General features: G+C 38.7%; 1 protein-coding gene across 3 annotated transcripts; it reads left to right on the top strand.

Moving 5' to 3' along the window:
- The first annotated feature begins 799 nt into the window (after positions 1-799).
- On the top strand, positions 800-18,134 carry dnajc5ga (DnaJ (Hsp40) homolog, subfamily C, member 5 gamma a). Of its 3 annotated transcripts, none has more exons than XM_067572597.1 (7): positions 800-1,060; positions 9,336-9,463; positions 10,677-10,890; positions 11,965-12,121; positions 13,442-13,623; positions 14,435-14,474; positions 14,763-18,134. In XM_067572597.1, exons 2-5 carry the CDS (start codon positions 9,345-9,347, stop codon positions 13,618-13,620), a joined length of 669 nt encoding a protein of 222 aa, XP_067428698.1. In that variant the 5' UTR covers positions 800-1,060; positions 9,336-9,344; the 3' UTR covers positions 13,621-13,623; positions 14,435-14,474; positions 14,763-18,134. The 3 variants fall into 3 exon arrangements, with proteins under 3 accessions (XP_067428698.1, XP_067428697.1, XP_067428699.1); XM_067572596.1 differs by having other exon boundaries at positions 801-1,178; XM_067572598.1 differs by lacking the exon at positions 13,442-13,623 and having other exon boundaries at positions 801-1,178.
- The last annotated feature ends 1,478 nt before the right edge of the window (positions 18,135-19,612 follow it).

Raw genomic sequence — 19,612 nt, forward strand, 5'->3', positions numbered from 1 at the left:
AAATGTGCAATAAAACCTGTCATACTGGGCATACTGTCATACTGTTTGAATTCAAATTTGCATAAACGCTCAGATAGAGAAATAAAAGAGCCGAAGCATACGATTAAAACAAGGTTCACTGTAAACGCTGCATTCAAGAACAGTCAGTAAAATCTAAATTACAACTGTGCATCATGTATGACTCAGCAAAGTTGTTTTTTATCTTAAAAATGTAATGAAATTAAAATCAGTTTAGAGATAGATGTGACACAATGGATAATATAACAAGCTTTTAAAATACAACACATTGTTAAAGATGAAACCAGTGGTTTCCAACCTTTTTACATAAAGCAGTGTGTAGTCAGGGTCACATTTCACATGTCTATGAGTTGTTAACAGCTCCACCAAATAGTGATTTTTCCCTCTAAACTTCTCACATGCTTTCATTTCAATAAATGTTCAAATGATGATGAATATTTCAGCAAAAATCAAAGATTAGAGAAAAAGTCCAAAAACTGAAAACAGACTTGTGTATCAGGACTTTGTTTTTTCTTCTTTCCTCTCCCATTAATCATCTCACGACCCCTCAGATTTATCTGCTGACCCTTTGGAGGGGGCCGACCCCTAGGTTGGGAACCGCTGGACTAAACTAGCTAACTGTATATAAAGTAGTTGAAACAAGCTCCACCTCCAGCAGCTACAACAGTGACAACAGCAGCCAACATGATTGGTTGGATTTAGGAATGAGGAGTGTGATTGGTTAGTTTAGGGTAAGCATGTCATGGTAAGCCAATCAGAGGCAGAGTAGGGCGGGTCGTGACTTCGCCATCCTAGGAAAAACATGTCGCGAAAAAGGAGGGTGAAGATTGTTCATTTGGTTGTAATCTGCAATCTCACCGCTGGATGCCACTAAATCCTAAACACTGGTCCTTTAACAGGCGAAGTTAAAGAAGAAACCTTGAGAGCAACGTCCTGTCAGTCTTCATTTCAGCCAATAACCGCGTCCGTCCTCTGGCGGAGAAAGCCGGCCACACACGGAGAGGCGGCCCGGCGGCTACCACCTCTCTTGCTAACTTACCGGGTGAGCATCACCGTGATCCTGAGCCGTTAACGTTAACCGGGAGTCAGGACATTCAACCGGATGCCTCTATGATCCAGCTAGCACTACAGCGCGATATACAGTGTTCAGTTTGCACAAGGTGAAGTATTTTTTTTTTTGCCGTTTTTAGCCAACTAGCTTGAGCTTAGCTAATTGTAGATAGCTGTCACAGGCACAGGCACCAAACTCCACTCAAAAATATGCCAGTTTATGGTTGACTTGCTTTTCGACAAAACTAGAATATTGTAATTAAATAGCAAGTATATAATGATTCCAAACATCGTATTAAACCTTTGGATGCACTTTAAGTTCACTTAATCGCCGATAAACAAGATAGAAGGTGTTTTTTAAAGCGTAATGCGATATAAATTTGGTGGGCGGAGGCGGCCAACGACTGTGAACGGATCCAAGTGAGGATTTGTGTTTATGTTGATATAAATTCATGCATGTTGAGCTGAATGTGCGCCGAATTGCAGATTTTACTCCTACTGATACTTTAAAAACCTTAATTTTTTTAAAGAAAGCATATGCTGCACAGACAAGGTAGTAAACATTAAATTGACTGAATTTTAAATGCGGTTTGGTGCATCTTTGTCCTCATGCTACTGCGATATCGGGGCTGCTTCTAGCTAGCTGGTAGCTTAATGTAATGGGCCACTATTACATTTTAATGCATATATTTATGAGGTGTTGCCATAGATTAAATACTTTAAGTGGTGAGATGTCACATGTGTCGTCTGGAAGTGAAGTTAGCCGACAGCTAAGCCTCAGCACCGGGCAAAGCGTGACAGTCTCATAAATGATTAAAGATGTCAAGAGAGTTATGGTAGTACTCCGGCTGTGTTCACTTGGACTAAAAGGAAACAGGTCAAATGTTCCTGCTAACGTTGTCTTTTTTTTATGAATGGTGAGGTGTAAAACAGAGAGTAGTTAGGTCTCCATGTGCGGAGAGATTAGGGTGGATTAAAGCTCCAACAAGGACAAACAGGCGACAATCACGCGGCGTTCAACCCAACCATCACCGGGCAGTTTGCAGAAGCAGCGGCCTCTTTCACCCCCCCCCCCCCCCCCCCCCCCCACCGACCCCCAACCCCCTGGAGGGACATGTGGCTGGATCATCACTTTATCAAACAGCCATCAGTCTAAAAAGTTCTGCTTTGGTTTAATATCTAAAAACCAAAATCAGGCTCCAGTATGGCAGCTAGTGTGTGGTCAATCATCACGGGATCAGTGGAAAGTATCTCCATACTCACAGACTACACACTGCTGTGTTTGGAAACCACTGGTTTCATCAAGTAGCTCAAATGGAAATACTCAAGTAAAGTACAAGTACCTCAAAATTGTACTCCAGTTCAGTATGAGTAAATTTTCCAGCTCTGCAGGGGATCATGACCCAGTTATGTAAATATGGACTTTGCGTGCCCTGAGTTTAGCCTCTCAGGAATCTGACCCAACTCTGCCATTTAAATACTTCAGGTGAGGGGTCAGCAATTAGGTTCAAACATGGGCCAGTTTTTGTTTTTTGTTTGTTTGTTTGTTTGTTTGTTTTTCAGCGCCAGGGTTGCAGCTAACGAATATTTTCATTCGATTTGAAGATGATCTGTCGGTTATTTCCTCCAATAATCGATTTAATTGTTTGGTCTATAAAACGGTGAAAATGTCTTGTTTTGTCCACAACCACAGACAACTAAAGATACCAGAAAGATACCCTGAAACTGTCCTGTCAATCAGATCATCTATAATGCAGTTATCACAAAATGAATATCAAACATCTGTCAGTCAGAACCGTTTAAAACAGAACTTGTATGTCTGACCTGTGCTGCTGTGATTACACATCTTTTAGAAAGATATTGTTATTTTTAGCTATAAAGAGTCTATTTTAAGAGTTTATGTCCTTCTTATCTGAGTGAATATTTTCACTTAGTTTTTATCTTCACTTGATTTTCCTCTCTGGTGGATTTTTGACAAACGTCTTTGTCTTGAGCAAAATAAAAAAGCTTTGTGGAACCGACACTATACAGGATTAAGGTGTCTATAAGAGTTTAGTTTTATATTTGATCTTTTATAGGCATCTCTTTAACAGTGAACCACTTCAACTCTTCCCCTAAAGTCAGCCAAGTGTGCCAGAGGTCACAGTCGTATTATTTAGTATAAAACACGTGGTGTTATTTCTGTCTGCTAGGAGTCAATAAAACAACTGATCAGTGTAGAAACAACCTTAAAATATAGCTGGAAAACTTTGGTGAAAATAGCGAAAAATGTCCATTTCTGAGAGTCCAAGATGTCTTTAAATGTCAGTTTGTCTAATTAGCAGCAAAACCCCCAAAATATTCAGTTTACAATGATATTAAAACAGATCAAATCCTCAAACTGTTGATGCTGAAAGCAGCAAATGTTTGACTCTTGTGGTTAATCAGTCATCAAAATAGTTGCTGATTAATTTTCTGTCAGCCGACTAATCGATTAATCAACCAGTCGTTTTAGATTTGATGGTTTAAGAGTCTTTGGGTGGGTGTTGGAGGGTCTACATGTGATCTTTGGTGAAGCAGTTTTCCTGTGAATGACATGTAATCTGGATTTTGGAGATTTTTCCTTTCACCTCCTTCGAGGAACTGAGCTGTCAGGTGAATTTGACTACAGCTTACTGTCATGTTTTATGTTCTACAGCGTTTATTGCTGCAAATATTTACATAGAAACGATGAGTTATTACAGACCAGATCCTGTTTTTTGAAGACTATATGACCTGACTGCCTGTAAATGCACACATACAGGCTCCTTTTCACTCAGCTGACAACCTTTCAGCAAAAATAATCCTGATGAACAGTCGCTAAAGTTAGATAGATATCTGAACACACACACAGTCTTTTGTCTGTGTCTAGTTTTAGTGACTGCACTGAGGCTGGTGTCACGTTACGGTTAATTTTCATAAAATGTATGCTGTTCATGTGATAAACAAAGCTATTTGAATATGTGTATATAAAGACAGGAGAGAGATTAATAGAAACACCAACATAAAGTGTCTTTAGGAAGGTGTTGAACCAGTAGAACAGCTTCAGTGTGACTTGGTGTTGATTGTAGAGTCTCTGAACTCAACACTTTGGTCCAAAATCTCCCGTAAGTGTTCAACTGGTCTAAACTGGGTCTCTTTTTTCTACATGCCACAGAGTGGATGTTAATTGCTTAATTGTATCATGCAGTGCACCTGTGTCGAAGCATTTGTGATGTTCCTCCACTCGTTTATTCAGCTTTTTCCTTTTTAACGTGTCTACAGGATGGTTTTTTAAAGTCTGCACCACGACGACTGCAGTTGGCTAATTAAGCTAATAGAAACCTGGCGTGGTGGCCGTCTATCGATCGCTCCAGTATCAGCTGCAGGGTGGCGGTTTGATCATCCTGTTTGGCAGTCGGTCACAGAGAGTTTTTTACCTACAGAGAAATATCTAAAGCTCCTCTGTTATGTTGTGTGTAACTGCTTCCTGACTGCAGACGGTTCGTGCAGCATGTTTGGAGAAGTATTTTCCTCTCTTGGCTTCAGCAGGAACGCCATCTGGACCTGCAGCGTTTCCACCGTCCAGGAAAAATAACCCTAACTGTTTTATTTCAGTGAAGATCCAGACCAGTGTTGGGTTTTTACTGTTGCACACTGACATGCCTTTTGTCGTAGTAGTAGTTTAAACCACGTTGCCATAGCAACTGCACAGGTTGATCAGTGAAAAGAAAATCAATCATTTTTATTGTTGACAGAAAACCTTGTTAATTCAAATACGTTTTATAGTTATATTATAGATTATTTTTATGAATTACAGTATAAATTGGTTAGTTGATCATCAAGAAAGTAACAATTAACAGTTTTGATAATCAATTAAGTCATTTATCAAGCAGAAATATCAAACACTGTTTCAGCTTTTCAAACGTGTTGATTTGCTGATTTTCTGTTTTACCTTAAACTGTGATTTAGATTTTTGACTATTTTCTGATATTTCATAGATTCCATCAGAGCTGCAACGATCAGTCGATTAATTGATTCGTCGCCAACTAATTAATCAGCAACTATTTTGATAATTGATTAATTGTTTGGAGTCATTTTTGATTGATTCCAGCTTCTCAGATGTGAATATTTTCCGTTTTTTTTTAGTCTACTGTGACAGTAAAGTGAATATTTTTGGGTTGTGGACAAAACAAGACATCTGATGACGTCATATTGGGTTTTGGGAAACAGTGATCGTCATTTTTCCGACGTTTTATGGATCAACCAATCAATTAATGGAGAAAACAATCGATAGAGTAATCTGTAATGAAAATAGTCGTTAGTCGCAGCCCGACTGTTTCATTAATTGGTATTTTTTAGATTCTGCTGTATTTATAATCTATCATTATTTCCCTGATGTGAGCAATATGATTGGCTAGTTGCTCTCTGCATGAGGATGTACTTATAAATGTAGACGGTTTGATTTAAAGAGTAAGTTGATATTAATCTTTGTAAGTTGTCACTTGTCTCTGGTTTGGTAAAACGAGTATTTTAAAGTTTTAGTGAGCTCTCTCTGTCTCTCTGTCTCTCTCTCTCTCTCTCTCTCTCTCTCTCTCTCTCTCTCTCTCTCTCTCTCTCTCTCTCTCTCTCTCTCTCTCTCTCTCTCTCTCTCTCTCTCTCTCTCTCCCTCCCTCTCTCTGGAGACACACTGATCTCTTTCTGACTGACGTTGTCATCGTACGTTACCATCTGTTACAATTACAAATGCATGTAAGCAGTGTGAAGCTTAATTTTTGTTTTCTCAACAGGAAGCTCTTAACTAATCGGATGAGAGACAATAGAAGCAAAGCTCCTTTTCACTTTGCTCTAATGCAGCAGCACATCCAAGTGAAACTACATATGGAGATAGAATTCAGCTCAGGGATTTACTCAGTAGAAGCAAAAATTAACTTAAAACACAGATGTAAGTGAGTGAGTGAGGGATGTTCGCTGTCTGACCGGCATTCAGTGCATGTGGAAGTGTGTCTTTGAGAAGGACAGCCTCGGGACGGGAAGCTAAGTTTAGACATTTTTTAAATGGTTTTGATGTGGACAAAGATCAGTATTGTGTGTGTCTGACTGGCGCAGCAGATATGAATGTGGTCACTTTGCTTGATCTTTAAAGGAGACGTATCAGGCTTCCTGTGATTCGCTGTTATTTATATTCTGTTATAATGTCAAAGCTCCAAAACTTCAGGTGAATGTATTAAAAAAAATGCTGCCTGCAAGTCAAAAACCAGGGCTTCAGCCTGCTCTGAATGACCCGTTTGCGATGTTACCTTTACTTCCTCCTCGTGATGACATCACATTGTTCGCACACGCCCACAAACGGTCGTCTGTTCTGTAGCGTTTGTTGCTGAAATCTGAACATGTACGGATGTATGAGACAGGTTTCCATCTGGAGTAAAGGACAAGAAACGAAAGTGAAATCCTGCTACTATAGTTTGTTTACGTAGCCTCCTGAGCTGAGCTTCCTGAAGCTGACCAATCACAACAGAGTGGGCTCATCAGGAGGCGGGCCTTAAAGAGACAGGACCTAAAACGGCCTGTTTCAGACAGAGGCTGAACTGAGGGGCTGCATAAAGGACCAGTAGAAGATAAATAAGGAGTTTTTAACTGTAAATTATACAAAGATAGTAGAGTCCCAGAATATAAATATAGAGCTGGAAATGTGCAGAATATGTGTCCTTTTAAGACTTCAAATGAAATCTGATAAGCGAGATGTTGAAAGTTAAGCTAGCAGCAGCACTGATGATATTTTCTGTTTGAGTATCTCTGAGTTAATGTCGGTAATATTGTGAAACTTGCTGCGGTTGTTACAGTCTTTGATTTCCTTTAAATCAGTGATGCAACTTGTAAGGTTCCCGCCTCATAATTGCACCCAGCGGCTGTATTTAAAGCTGCAACGATCGACAATGAATGACAACTATTTTGATAATCAAGTAGTTGTTTAAGTAATCTTAAAGCAAAAATGCTGAATATTAGATGCTTACAGGTTCTCAAATGTAAGAATTTGATGTATTTCTGGTTCTTCTGTTACAGTAAATTAAAATATTTTGGACTATTGGTCGGACAAAACAAGACACGGCGAGATGTTACACTGAGCTTTATTAGACCAAACAATTGAGAGAAAATAACAGCTGATTAATCTGTGTGTATATATATATATATATATATATATATATATTGCTGATTATTTGAGTGTTATTTATAATATTGTATATCAAAGGTTATATTGAAAGGAGGGAAACTGCAGTCTGGACTGATGCTCATATTCTGATTTCTGTGTATAAATATGAGTGAGTTTAGTCAAAGAGAGCAGATGAATTTGTAATAGTGGAATAACTAAAAGCTCCATAAAGCTGAGCTGAAATAACAAAAGCCTCATTCACACAGGTCCAGTATTAGTCGGGGGTCACAGTGTGATTTGTAACAATTGCAAAGGCCGTCTGAGTGTTTAATCCTTCACAAATCTGCCTGCTCTGTAATATAGCAAGTAAAATCATTTAGATTGGAGGCGTGTTTTATTTATTTATGAAATGATTTATTTAAGCCACATATAATAATTCACTCTGCTTTTACTTCCTGTTTCCTCAGGATCAAAACTGACAGAGTCTGAATCATATATTGACACATCGTTACAGTAGGTTTCCCTTTGTTTACACTCCAGGTTATACTCCACAGGTTTTATGATCTGTGTGTGTGTGTATATACATAGAGTGTGTGTGTATAAAGTGTGTGTGTGTGTGTATGACTGTCTAGCCAGACTCTGACCAGGACGTTGGCCCTCTCTCACATGGACTTGGACGGGTAATCTGCGAGATCAGCAAAATGTAATCTTCTTTAGTCAACGACCCGAACAGCATTATTTGTGTGGCTTAGTAAGTGTGTGTGTGTGTGTGTGTGTTTGTACAGTGGCCCTCTTTTTAATACAAATACCTTTTTGTAAATGTAATCACTCTTTCTAGGCTGTCGGACATGACTGTAACACGCTGCCTCCTTTTAGTAAACAGTAGTAATAAAGGAAACAATTCAAACCTGGTGTCACCGAGAAGTTTAGTGCAGAAACTCTGCAGCAGAAGCACAAAACCTGCAGTTTGTGCTGTAAACGGCTCCTGCAGCAGGCTCTAAATCTACAGCGTCACAGACTGAAAGTGTATTGTTTCCACACGTCCTCCTCTTCTTCCTCTTCTTCCTCCTCTTCCTCCTCTTCTTCCTCCTCTTCCTCCTCTGAGGAGATCAAAGTCGGTGTCAGTTGTCATCTTTCGAGCAGGATCGTGATTATTAAACAAGCTGTTTCTTTGTCTCCGCAGTTCAGCCAGCGCTCAGAGAGATGCAGTTATTGGCTGCGTGTTGTTCATACAGTAGATAGATGACAGACAGTCTCAGCTAAATCTACTGTAGACCTGAACCCTGACCTGACTTTATTTAAAAGAAAAAACAACAACAACAGGAACAGAAGCAGCCTGAATAGACTCGACTGTAAAATGACAACAACATAATTAGAGGAGGCCGATATGGATCAAACCTCCAATCACAGGACATGTGTTCAGTTTGAGATAATTCAGTTTTTTGTGTATGAATGGAGAGATTCTGATACTTTAGTGATGTTAATAAAAATAAATTAAAAAAATACTGATAGCGCCACATGAATAAAGTTACTATTAATGGATTTGGTCGCTCATATTATAAAAAGATGCTCCTCTGGGGGAACTACTGCTCCCATAATGCTATGGGGATGTAAACAGGAAGTATAACAGATTCATTGAGTTAGCTGTGAGCTGTAACTTCAGCCTCGTTGTTGTAAGTTTATATTTGTTTACAGTTTGGTCCATTAAAAGTATGTGGTATTAATGGATGTACAGACGACTGGTGCTGCATCACTTTGACACTTAAACGTGATGATTCTCTGACAAGTTCTGCAGTTTTTTCTATGATGAAAATGATTCTCTCATTTTTCACTTTTCATTTCAAGCTGATTGATGTGTTTTTTTGGTTCATTTTGGTTCAAAGCATGAGAGTTGATATCCAGCACTCTGTATGTTTGTGACATCCTGTCCCAGTCTGTACTGGTGTAATATTACATAAACTACGCTGCTCCTTCGGTAAACAGTGACGAGACGTTTAAACAAAGTATTTAAGATTAACTGTTCAACTCACAGTCTGTCTGATCTCTCAGCAGATAGTTTGCAAAGTTTGATCTCTCAGTGAATATTTCAGTGATTGATTTTATTTTATTCTATGAACAGAGGTGAGCCATGGCTGAACCGAACGCCTCCCGTCCCCAGAGGAAGATGTCCACGGCTGGGGAGAGTGTGTACAAGGTGTTAGGGCTGGAGAAAGGAGCCACGGCCGAGGACATCAAGAAAGCTTACAGGTAAACAGGCTGAACATCAATCTGAATTATTATTATTATTATTATTATTATTATTATTATTATTATTATTATTATTATTATTATTATTATTATGAGTTTAATGTACTAGCAGGTATTTCCTCTCATCAGTGGTCAGAGATGGTGGAAACGTTCCTCCAGCAGACGCTGATTTCCAAAGATTCTCATTATCTGCAGCCGTAGTGTTGTTATTTAATTTATGTGTTTGATTAAAGTGAAACTTTTTCAATAACTCAGTGACTCAGATAGTCAGGCATTACATTTACACTGATATGAAATAGACTAAACCTGGTAAATGTCTGGACTGTGTTTGTCTATAATGTGAATTCCTGGATATTAAATGTTCACCTGCAGTTTTCTGTAGTGGTCCCAGTAATATTTACTGGTAAATTGTACTGAAGTAGAATCACATGACACATGATTAAAGCTGCATTTGAGTCCAAAAAAAAAGATAATAAATGCAGTCGCAAGAACAAAACTTCCCTCTCATATCTTGTGATGTTTGATTTGAAAGAGAATGTATTTTAATTCTAGTCGTCTGTTCTCTCCTGCTGCTCTTTCATGTGTTTCTGGGTTTTCAGTGTTTTGTCAGTTGATGTTATTTCGGGTGTTTTAACTGTTCGTTCTCCTTCACGCCTCTATGCACCTTTTATTCTGCCTCTTTCCTGATCGATGATCATGGAAATTATAAATAAAAGTTTCGACAGCGTTTTGGGTTCAGATTCAGACAGTTTATCTCCGCCCGGTTAGCGCAGTTACAGTCAAATCAAGCGCACCTGCAGAGCAGCTGCTGCTCACTAAACTGATATAACAGCTATATGATGTTTTTAATGCTGCTGTTCATCTTTTCAAAATAACATAAAATCCTTTTATTAGTTCAGTTATAATCTGATCATCATTTCCTCGAAAAGTCCAGGTGTCATTAAAATTGCTCAATTTGTCCAAAATATGAAAATATTCAGATTATTATCACATGATCTCTCACATGATTTCTGTCAATCAGATATTTATTTCAGTTATAAATTCATCTATAAAGTGTGATAAAGAAGATAAAGTCTGTCGTTACAGCAGGAGTTTCCACTGAAGGAGGATTAAATGATGTTTTTTTACATTTTTTTGTACATAAATCTTCCTTCCTTCACGTTTGCATCATGTGACCCTTTGTGTGCTTCTCTCTCTCTCCTCTCATCATCAGGAAACTAGCGCTGAAGTATCACCCGGATAAGAACCCCGACAACCCAGAGGCAGCGGAGAAGTTTAAGGAGATTAACAACGCCAACTCGATTTTAAACGATGAGACCAAGAGGAAGATCTATGACGAGTACGGCTCCATGGGCCTTTACGTGTCCGAGCAGTTCGGAGAGGAAAGCGTCAAATATTACTTCCTCATGTCCAAATGGTGGTTTAAGGTTTGTGCTTTTTATGGTTTTGATTTTTTTAAAGGTTTCTTGCGTGTAGATTATATTTTATGTGGAGCTGCAACGATTAGTCGATTAAGTTTTAGTCATTTTTTTTGCAAAAATGCTCAAAATCAGCTGATTTTACCTTCTTGAATGTGAGGATTTTGAATCTTTTCTGTGTCACTGATAATAAACTGAATATCTGCAGATTTGAAACAGTTGATCAGATAAAACAAGACGTTTCACTATTATCTGACATTTGATAGAAAAAAACGATTAATTGAGAAGATAATCTGCAGATTAATTGATAGTTGCCCAGAATCAGAATGCTGCAATAAAACCACTTCAGGTTTTTTTATAGACAACCAGAACATTATTGATCAATGTTGGAGGAAACAGGAAATGTCCACAGTTTATTTTACAATCACCAACTGTAACGTCTGCAGAACAAGAGACCTGCAATAAACCTTCATGGAGCTTTAATGTTTAGTTTTTAGTGGATATAAAACAGTTTGTTTTGCTTGTGTACGAGTCAGATTACTGGATGAAAAACACTCTGAGATGCAACTTTTATCACCGTTTTAGATTAAAACTATAAAGTCCTTTTGTCTTTTCTTTTTTCCATGTAGTTCACACACGTTTATAAATCCTGAATATTCCCGAGAAAAACACGTCTGATCTGTTTTTACAGGATTAAATAAAATCCTCGCTGCTCATAATTTGAATCCCTCCTACTGTTAAAGGTTTGAACAGTTCAGCTGCTTCTGTCTGTTTGATTAATCTGATTATTTTCTCAATAAAACATCATGAAGCTCACAGTGATGTCATCAAATGTCTCGTTTTGTCCAACAAACAAACAAAGTGTAAAATATTCAATTTAAGCAGCAGATTCTCTTTATTTTAAGAAGTTGGAAGCATCAGATGTTTGTTGTTTCGCTTCAAATGGAAACAAAACCATCACTTGATCATTCAAATAGTTGCTGATTAATTTTCCGTTGATTGACTAATTGTAGTAGAAAAGAGTCGTCAGTCACACAACAACATCCTGAGTCATTAAAGGTCGTGTTTCTTGTCTTCCTGCAGGCTCTGGTGGTTTGTTGTACGTTGTTCAGCTGCTGCTGCTGTTGCTGCTGCTGTTGTTTCTGTTGTGGGAAATGCAAACCGCCCGACGACGACGAAAACTACCAATACGTGGACCCTGAAGACCTGGAGGCTCAGATCAAAGCGGAGCAGGACGGAGGTGAGACGCTGCTCACAGATGGATGATAGTAACAATCAGTTACCACTTTCTGTACATTTAACATTCGTCTCCTGCAGGTTTAAGTCTGTTTTTTAAATTGTTTTATATGTAGATCTATTCTATATTGCATAATTTTAATTGCTTTGTGATTGACACCTTATGAGTTGTTGTGCAGCGAGGAGACAGTCGACTCCTGTTATTTGAATAATATTTACATACATAGATCAACAGGCAGCAGAGTCCAGTCTGAATATGATCAGCTGTTGATACATGCAGTGACGAGCTGACGACGTGTGATGTGAAAATGTCTGAACTCTACTTTTTCAGCTGCTTTAATTCAAACAAAGATACAGATTTTAGTCCTTGAAGAGGAAAAGAAAAAGAGAGACGTGTGAAGCTGCTGCTGTGAACTCAGCTGTTAGACACTAGTTCAGTTTCAGTGATGGACACATGAAGGCTGATGTTGGTTTCATTCTACCGTTCTTGTTTTTTTTTTTTTTTACTGGAGATTTTCATGTCCAGTAAATAAACGTAAAGGTTTTCATATTACAAGTTTCTCTGAACACATAACGTGTCATTATTAACAGATAATTCAGTGCAACAACTCGGTTGCACTACTTGGAGAATAATTAAATTAAAATAATAATAATTCAAATAGGCTGTTTGTGTCCCAACAACTTGAAGAACTCAGTTTAAAGCCCCATTCTTTCTTTTTTCCTTTTCTTGGTTATGATTTAATGTTTAGTTTTATCATCTCAATAAAAACCATCAATAACTGATCTGCTTTGAGGAATAAATGATCTGATTCAGTGTTTTTATCTAAAGTAAGATTATATTTTTATACGTTTCCTTCCAGTTTATTACAGTCTTCATAATCATCTGTGTGTTTCCTCTCTGTGTAGATGAATCTGGTCACCAACGTTGTTCAATCAAACTTTATTTGCACCTTTTTAATAGAGATTACTGATGACCAACAAGCTGATAATAAGACAGAACAAATGTAACCAGTGAAAACAATTTGAGAGTAATGTACACAAAAAAGATAAAAATGTAATAAAACCAACAAAATAATTCAGAATAAAATAACTCGCTTATCTTTTAGTCGAGAGACAAGAAACAGCAGAGATAAGATTTTATTATCGGCCTTTTTTGTATTAAAAATAAATACTAGAACACTTTATCACCACAGTAGCTTTACAAGGTGAATTCAGTTTTAAACAGCATCTGTGGGACAGTTGATGTTGACAGTAAAAACCGACCCGGTGGATTTAACATGCTCTCATGCTGCAGGATTCGTGTTTTCATGCTCCAACCCAACAGGTAACACAGTAATCATAGGCCAGCCCACATCTAATCTGGGTCCAGAAAGCCCAGAAGGCCAAAGTCAGCAGCCCATCCCCCTGCCCATGCCCATGCCTCCACCTGAGCCCCAGTCTGCGACCTCCACCAGTCCAGCGGGGGAAGAAAACCCCGGAGAGACCTTACCAGAGTCGAAATGACTCGTAAGAGCCACCGTGTCTCGTTTGTTTTTGTGTCGTCAGTGTTGGTCTGTACGAGAAGTCGTCTCCCGTCCTCGGTGTTGCTTTGCCAGCTGCCTGCCTCTCTGCCTGGCTGTACGTTGTATCGCTGCTTCTTCACTCATCGATAAACAAACAAAAAAAACCCGCCCGTGCGTATTTTACTGCCACGTCCATCGTGTGTCCGTCTTGCACCTGCATGTCGCTCTGTGCTGTACATGTGCTTGTTGTCAGTGTTACGTTGAGTCACTGTACTGTTTGCTTGAAATGCTGTCAGAAAATACGCATGAAGGCTGAATTAATTCCACTGAATTAAACTGACTACACGCTGTGACAGACAGGAAACGCTTTGCTGTCAATGAACTGAAGAAGCCTTTTAGATTAAAGGTGAAACATGAGTACAGTAGTATAGTGTAATGTTGAACCAGTAGTATAATTGTATATTATATAAATATTCATTTAATGAACAGCTTCTTTGTGTTGCATGTCAACATTCATCTTCCTGTTGTCCTGTTATAATCACATTAATTTGCTGGTTGCTTCTTCTGTATGTAAATGTAAACTGTTTATCAGAAATATGCAGGTTTTTACAGTTTTTAATTTTAATTAAATTAATTTTTGCATTTAAATCAAGATGTGTATTGTAGTGAGCAGCTTAGCTCTCTGAAACCTGCAGATTGGTGGTAGTTTGGAGAGAGATTTGGAGATTTGTTAAAGAAATTAAACGTTGTGCTTTGTGTATTGTTATGCGTCATATATGTGATTTTAATGTAGGTGATGTTCTCTCCTCTTACAGGAAAGTGACAGTGTGGACGAGCCTCAACTAGCGGACGCAGGTACTGTTGGTGACTTATTTTATATTTGGATAAAACAAACAAAACTGAGAACAAGTGGAGTCGTTGTGAAAGTGCAGAGAGAAGAAGAAGAAGTTAGATGTTTGAAATTGATACAACTTCATGAAACATTTTTGATCATATTTGTACATAAAAAAATGGAAGTTTTACTGGAAACATGGTATTTAGGGACTAGTTTCTTCCAGCAGCCGCAGGTCAGAGGTCGCTGTAGCTGAAGGGGAGACGATGTTGACTCTTTACCTCACTTTGACTCTCTTCTTTATACTTCAGGCAGTCGAGCCCCCTTTATGATCCAGCCACATCCGACTGCTGCCAGCGACCCAGAGATCAACCAGCCCAAAGCCACCAGCCAGCCCAGGCCCTGATCCTGACCCCCCAACCCCCCACCCACCCACCCACCCAGTCAACCTACCTGATCTACCCACTGGACAACACCTGTAAGGTGGGCACTTGAGGGCTCATAGCCCCCCTCCATGGAACTCAAGTTATGGAGGATTATTCATGCAAATTAATCTTCTCGCTGGGCTCTGACGAGGCTACGTTTGGTCCATCATTGAACTCTGCAGTACACAACAAACTGGCCATGTGTTGTGGCTTTACTCCTCTACTGAGCCCCCACCCCCCCCCTCTTCTTCCAGCCTGCCACGTTACTCAGTCTGGGCCAGATATGACCTTGTTAGTCATCCAGGACAAGGGTGGGCAACATGCCTGGACTTCTTACTACCCATTCCAACCAGTAAGGATGTGAAACCGGGCGTGAAAAAACAGCGAAAGCTGGAGGCATGAGGTCACCGAACCTTAAGATGACATCGTGAAATGGTGATGCTTGTTATTTGTTCGCTATCCAGACCGAGACTGGATCTTTCTCTCTGCCCTTCCAGTCTCCCTCCATTATGGACTTTGTTACTGACCAACAGGAGGGCTTTTTTTCTATTTTCCCCCCTTTTAAGCTTTTCACTTGTTTTTGGAGTTGCCTCTCTGAAAGGAGAGCAACGAGGCTTGGTGTTAAAATAACTCCAGTATGGAAACGAGACGCCACATGTGACGTGTACACATCATCAGAAGCCAGCAGCACGACGACGATGAGACTGTGGAGGGAGCTTTTTATTCTCTCCTTTTTTTTCCTCCTGTCTTGTTTTAACAAACAATCTCATTTAGTTAAATGTTCCATTACAGCCGTCTGCTGTTGGTCCTTTCTTCAACTCTTCCTTCCGACTGTGGTGGTAAAGAATATTTTTTCGGAGAGGGAGAGCGAGCGAGCGAGCGAGGGAGGACGAAACCGTGATTTGGAACACTGATACATCTCACATGAACGCACAATCTGAAGTGTGTGAGGAGGAGGAGGGAGAGTCAACGGAAGAGACGTTAACGAAGCAGAAGTGACTGCACGACTGATATTCAGAGGATGTTTTCGGATTTTTAAATGTCTGAGCCAAAACCCGAAGCTTGAGATTTTTAGAGCATGGATCAGGAGTAGAGTCGAGGCTTCCTTCCTTCCCCTTACCCCTCCTGCCCAACGTGCATGCATTTTTGTCCGGATGCATGCTCCTTCTGTACAGCACTGAAATACAGACCCCAGCCCAACAAACATGGAAGGACTGTCTACATTTGCAGATGTGCAGACTCTGGATAAAAACACACTATATCCAAACAAACACTCGTACCAGCTCCTATGTCACCCACTGCTAAAAAAAAAATAAAGCCCCCAGTATAATCTATCTACTAAAACGGACAGATGCCATACCCTGGAAAAGAAACTCTGGAGGTTTGACTCGATGACTTTATGTTCATTATATTTTGTCTGATCTACATTATCGTGCTCCGTCTTACGTTGCCGTCGGTTATTTGTTAGACCAAAGCAAACAGCTTCATGTAGCCAGCCAACCAGGCAGATGGTGTCTGGAGACGCCATTTTTGCTCTGTTAAAGCCTCAGTTCTGTTTGTTAAAAGCTGTTTGTATAATATGCATCTGGGTCTATGCACCTTGTGAAGCGGGTTTGTTGCTATTTTTTAATGGTTTATTTTTCTAGTCTTGGTTCAGGTTTTATTGTACCTCTTTCTTCCAGAACTACAGAAACCATAAACTTTAAAAGTTACTTGATGAAGATAAACTCAGGTCCAGATTCACTAAGACTGCATCTACTAGCTCCAGTACTCCGCTGTCTTTGATGTATCAATTGTTTCCTCTATAAAACGTCCATCTTGTTTTCCTGGAGTCCTGCGTGACATCATCAAATATCTTGTTTTAACAATCTAAACCCCCAAAATATTCAGTTTACAAGGATATAAAGGAAATAAATTTGAGATTTAGTATCTTTACTTAACAATTCATTGATTATCAAAATAGTTGTTTTGACTGACTAATCGATTAATTGATGAATCGACTGGTTGTAATTTGATTTCAGGTCCTTGAAAGCAGCTCTGAGCAAGCAAACGACCGTCTTTATTGCAAATTTCAGGCACTCAAGTTTTTTACTGGAGGACTAATCCATTAAGTCCTGCGTCTTATCCATAAATCTCCTTTTTACAATCGCAACGTTCACCGATTGATCGGTCTCAAGTTTCCAGGACAGAAAACCTTCTCCTGCCTCCTGAGGAACAGTAATTACAGAACAAATGTCCTCTACATGTGCAGAAGTATTTTGTAGCTGTGATTATGTTGATAAATGATCAGATATACATACAGGTACAAGTACATGATTGGCTTTAATCTTTAAGCAGTTGTTGTCTGTGCAAACGGTGAATCTGGATCTGTGTTATATTAACTGCAGGGTGTCATGACGACATCGAAGGAATTTACTCATCTAGTGTCAAATGCACTTTTTTTTTTTTTTTGCAGGTTTTTTTTTTTTTTTGCAGGTTTTTTTTTTTGCATCTCATTTTCTCTTCACTGTTCACAGAAGGTTTTTACTTTTGGTTTGACATTCTGGTTAGAAGGGAGCATTCACCTGTTGACCTTGGGAGGAAAATGCACCAAGCCTTGTTGTCTGTACGGGACGCTACATGTCTGCTGTTCTGGTACTGAAAAGGGGTTTTTATTTTTTTTTTTATGAGCACTGAGTGTATTTAGGGCTATTTAAAGGTTGACAGGGTGTTTTCACCTTTTTAATGAAATCTAATTAGTTAGCTGCCCCAGTTAATTACAGCCGTGTGTGTCAGGTGTCGGCCTTAGTGTGTCGAGCTTAAAAGCAAAAAGCAAACTAGAGAATATCAGAAAATAAACTGTTCACTATGCAAACAGTCAAGATCATGTGAACAGTGTTGTGTAACTCTTTGTTGGAATAAAATAACAAAGCTAAGTGCAACTTTCAAATTTTCATAGTTAACAATTTACCACACAGGTGCTTTGGTAGAATTAACACATTTTACTGCTGAAACATGTAACAGAGTTTCTGCAACCCGACATTTCATGTTATCAATTCCTTCCGAAACCCAAAATTCAAAATGTGTCAACTCTGTCCGGCATGGAGCGTTTATATTTAAAGAGTTTGTGTCTTCTCAAATTATCAAATGAACAGAAACATTCTCACATGTGAAGTTGCATCGAGTCCTTTTATTAACAACACTTTGGAAAAAAAGAAGCCAAATCTGTCCATCCTGCAGTATTTTTAAATCAGACTTTTTTTTTTTTTTTTTTTTTTTTTTTGCAAAGGACAAAGTTACAAACGTGAGTTTTTCAACATTTTGTTGCCATGCAATGTCAGCTCTCCATTAATTTCATGCAAAACCTTTTTAATATTGTTTACATAAGTCATTTTGAAATTAATAAGTTGATGTGTTAATGTGGAGAATTGTTGTCCAGTGTGGAAGTACTGTTGCTGTTGCTTGTAGGTGTTTTTTTTTTTTTAATAGATGAAATGTTTCTGGTGACAGGGTGACCTCTGAGGGGTGTTGCTGTGTTTTTCCTCCCGTGATAAATAAAGGCCATAGTGTGTCTGTGTATTAAATGTACTGTTGAAAAGCATCTGACACAAAACCACATTTGAATTCATCTCTCAGCTGCTGAAACGTTTCGATATATTACCCAGCGAACTGCAATAAAATAATAATAATGTAGATCTACATGTAGGACCAGCAAACTACGCTCCTCGTGTCATCTTGTGAATTACAAACAGCTCATTAAAAAAGTCCATCGCTTCATTTTAGCGTCTTTAAGGGGCTTCGTATCGGCTTGTATTTCTCACAGGAACTTGAAGGTCGTCGTTTCATCTCAAGTTCTTATGATCAGGAGCCGAAACCTATTTGATCCTCAACATTTCAGGAATCTTTCTTTTTTTTTTGTCCAGATCCTGTCAGATCATTTCAAGGCCATTGAGCACTGAAAGAAGACACATTATTTATTATTTTTTAAATTGTTGTAAATAACTCAAAACTGCAAATTATCTTGACAAAATTCCTTATTGTTAATGGACATGTTTTATTGATTAATGTCTGTTTTAACAGTGTACATACATTTTTAATTTTTTTTTTTTTAATTTATGTCAAATAGAAATACTTTAATTTAAATTTTACAAAACGTGATGGTGGTTTGGAGTTCAACTTGTTGGGTCATCTTGGGTGTTAAATCAAGAGCGCACACTCTGAAGTCATTTCTGTGTTCGCTTTAAATGGCGGGCTCAGGCGTTCCTGCTAACGTGTTAGCATACGCCGTGTTAGCAGGTGGACGACTTTGTATCTGTGCTCTTGTCACTGAACGGATAAACTGACCTGTGGGACAATCTACCAAAAAAAAAATTGCTGGATTTCTTTTAAGAGTGACAAGAAAATACTAAAGCTGAACACAAGAGTAGATATGATGAAGTCATTTTATGATGGTGGATGATTTTTTTTTTAAATTTGTTTGGGCGTGTCACTTCCTGTGGACGATCTGTAAATGAGTTGTTATGAAATTCAACCAAATAAAAAAAAATTTAAAAAAAAAGGGGGATTTTATAACTTTCTGTCTGGTAGTTTGTCTTGTGTTCACACTCGCCTGCATTTACAGTGTGATGCCTCCTGGAAAATATTTTAATTAAAGGATAATTCTTTTGATATTGTCAAAAAATTCAATGAAAAGACCAAAACCAACAATGTGTTTTCATTCGTCTCTTAGTTTCTGAATTCCTCTCGCCTGTCTGCGT

This window comes from Thunnus thynnus, chromosome 18, assembly GCF_963924715.1.
Source record: "Thunnus thynnus chromosome 18, fThuThy2.1, whole genome shotgun sequence".
Lineage (NCBI taxonomy): Eukaryota > Metazoa > Chordata > Actinopteri > Scombriformes > Scombridae > Thunnus > Thunnus thynnus.

What these genes read in the sequence shown, in the direction of transcription:
- dnajc5ga (XM_067572597.1), top strand. Translation starts at nt 9,345, where the DNA reads ATGGCTGAACCGAACGCCTCCCGTCCCCAGAGGAAGATGTCCACGGCT. An exon ending in TGTCCAAATGGTGGTTTAAG is followed by an intron (nt 10,891 to 11,964) that starts GTTTGTGCTTTT and finishes GTCTTCCTGCAG; the next exon opens with GCTCTGGTGGTTTGTTGTAC. An exon ending in CAAAGCGGAGCAGGACGGAG is followed by an intron (nt 12,122 to 13,441) that starts GTGAGACGCTGC and finishes CCAACCCAACAG; the next exon opens with GTAACACAGTAATCATAGGC.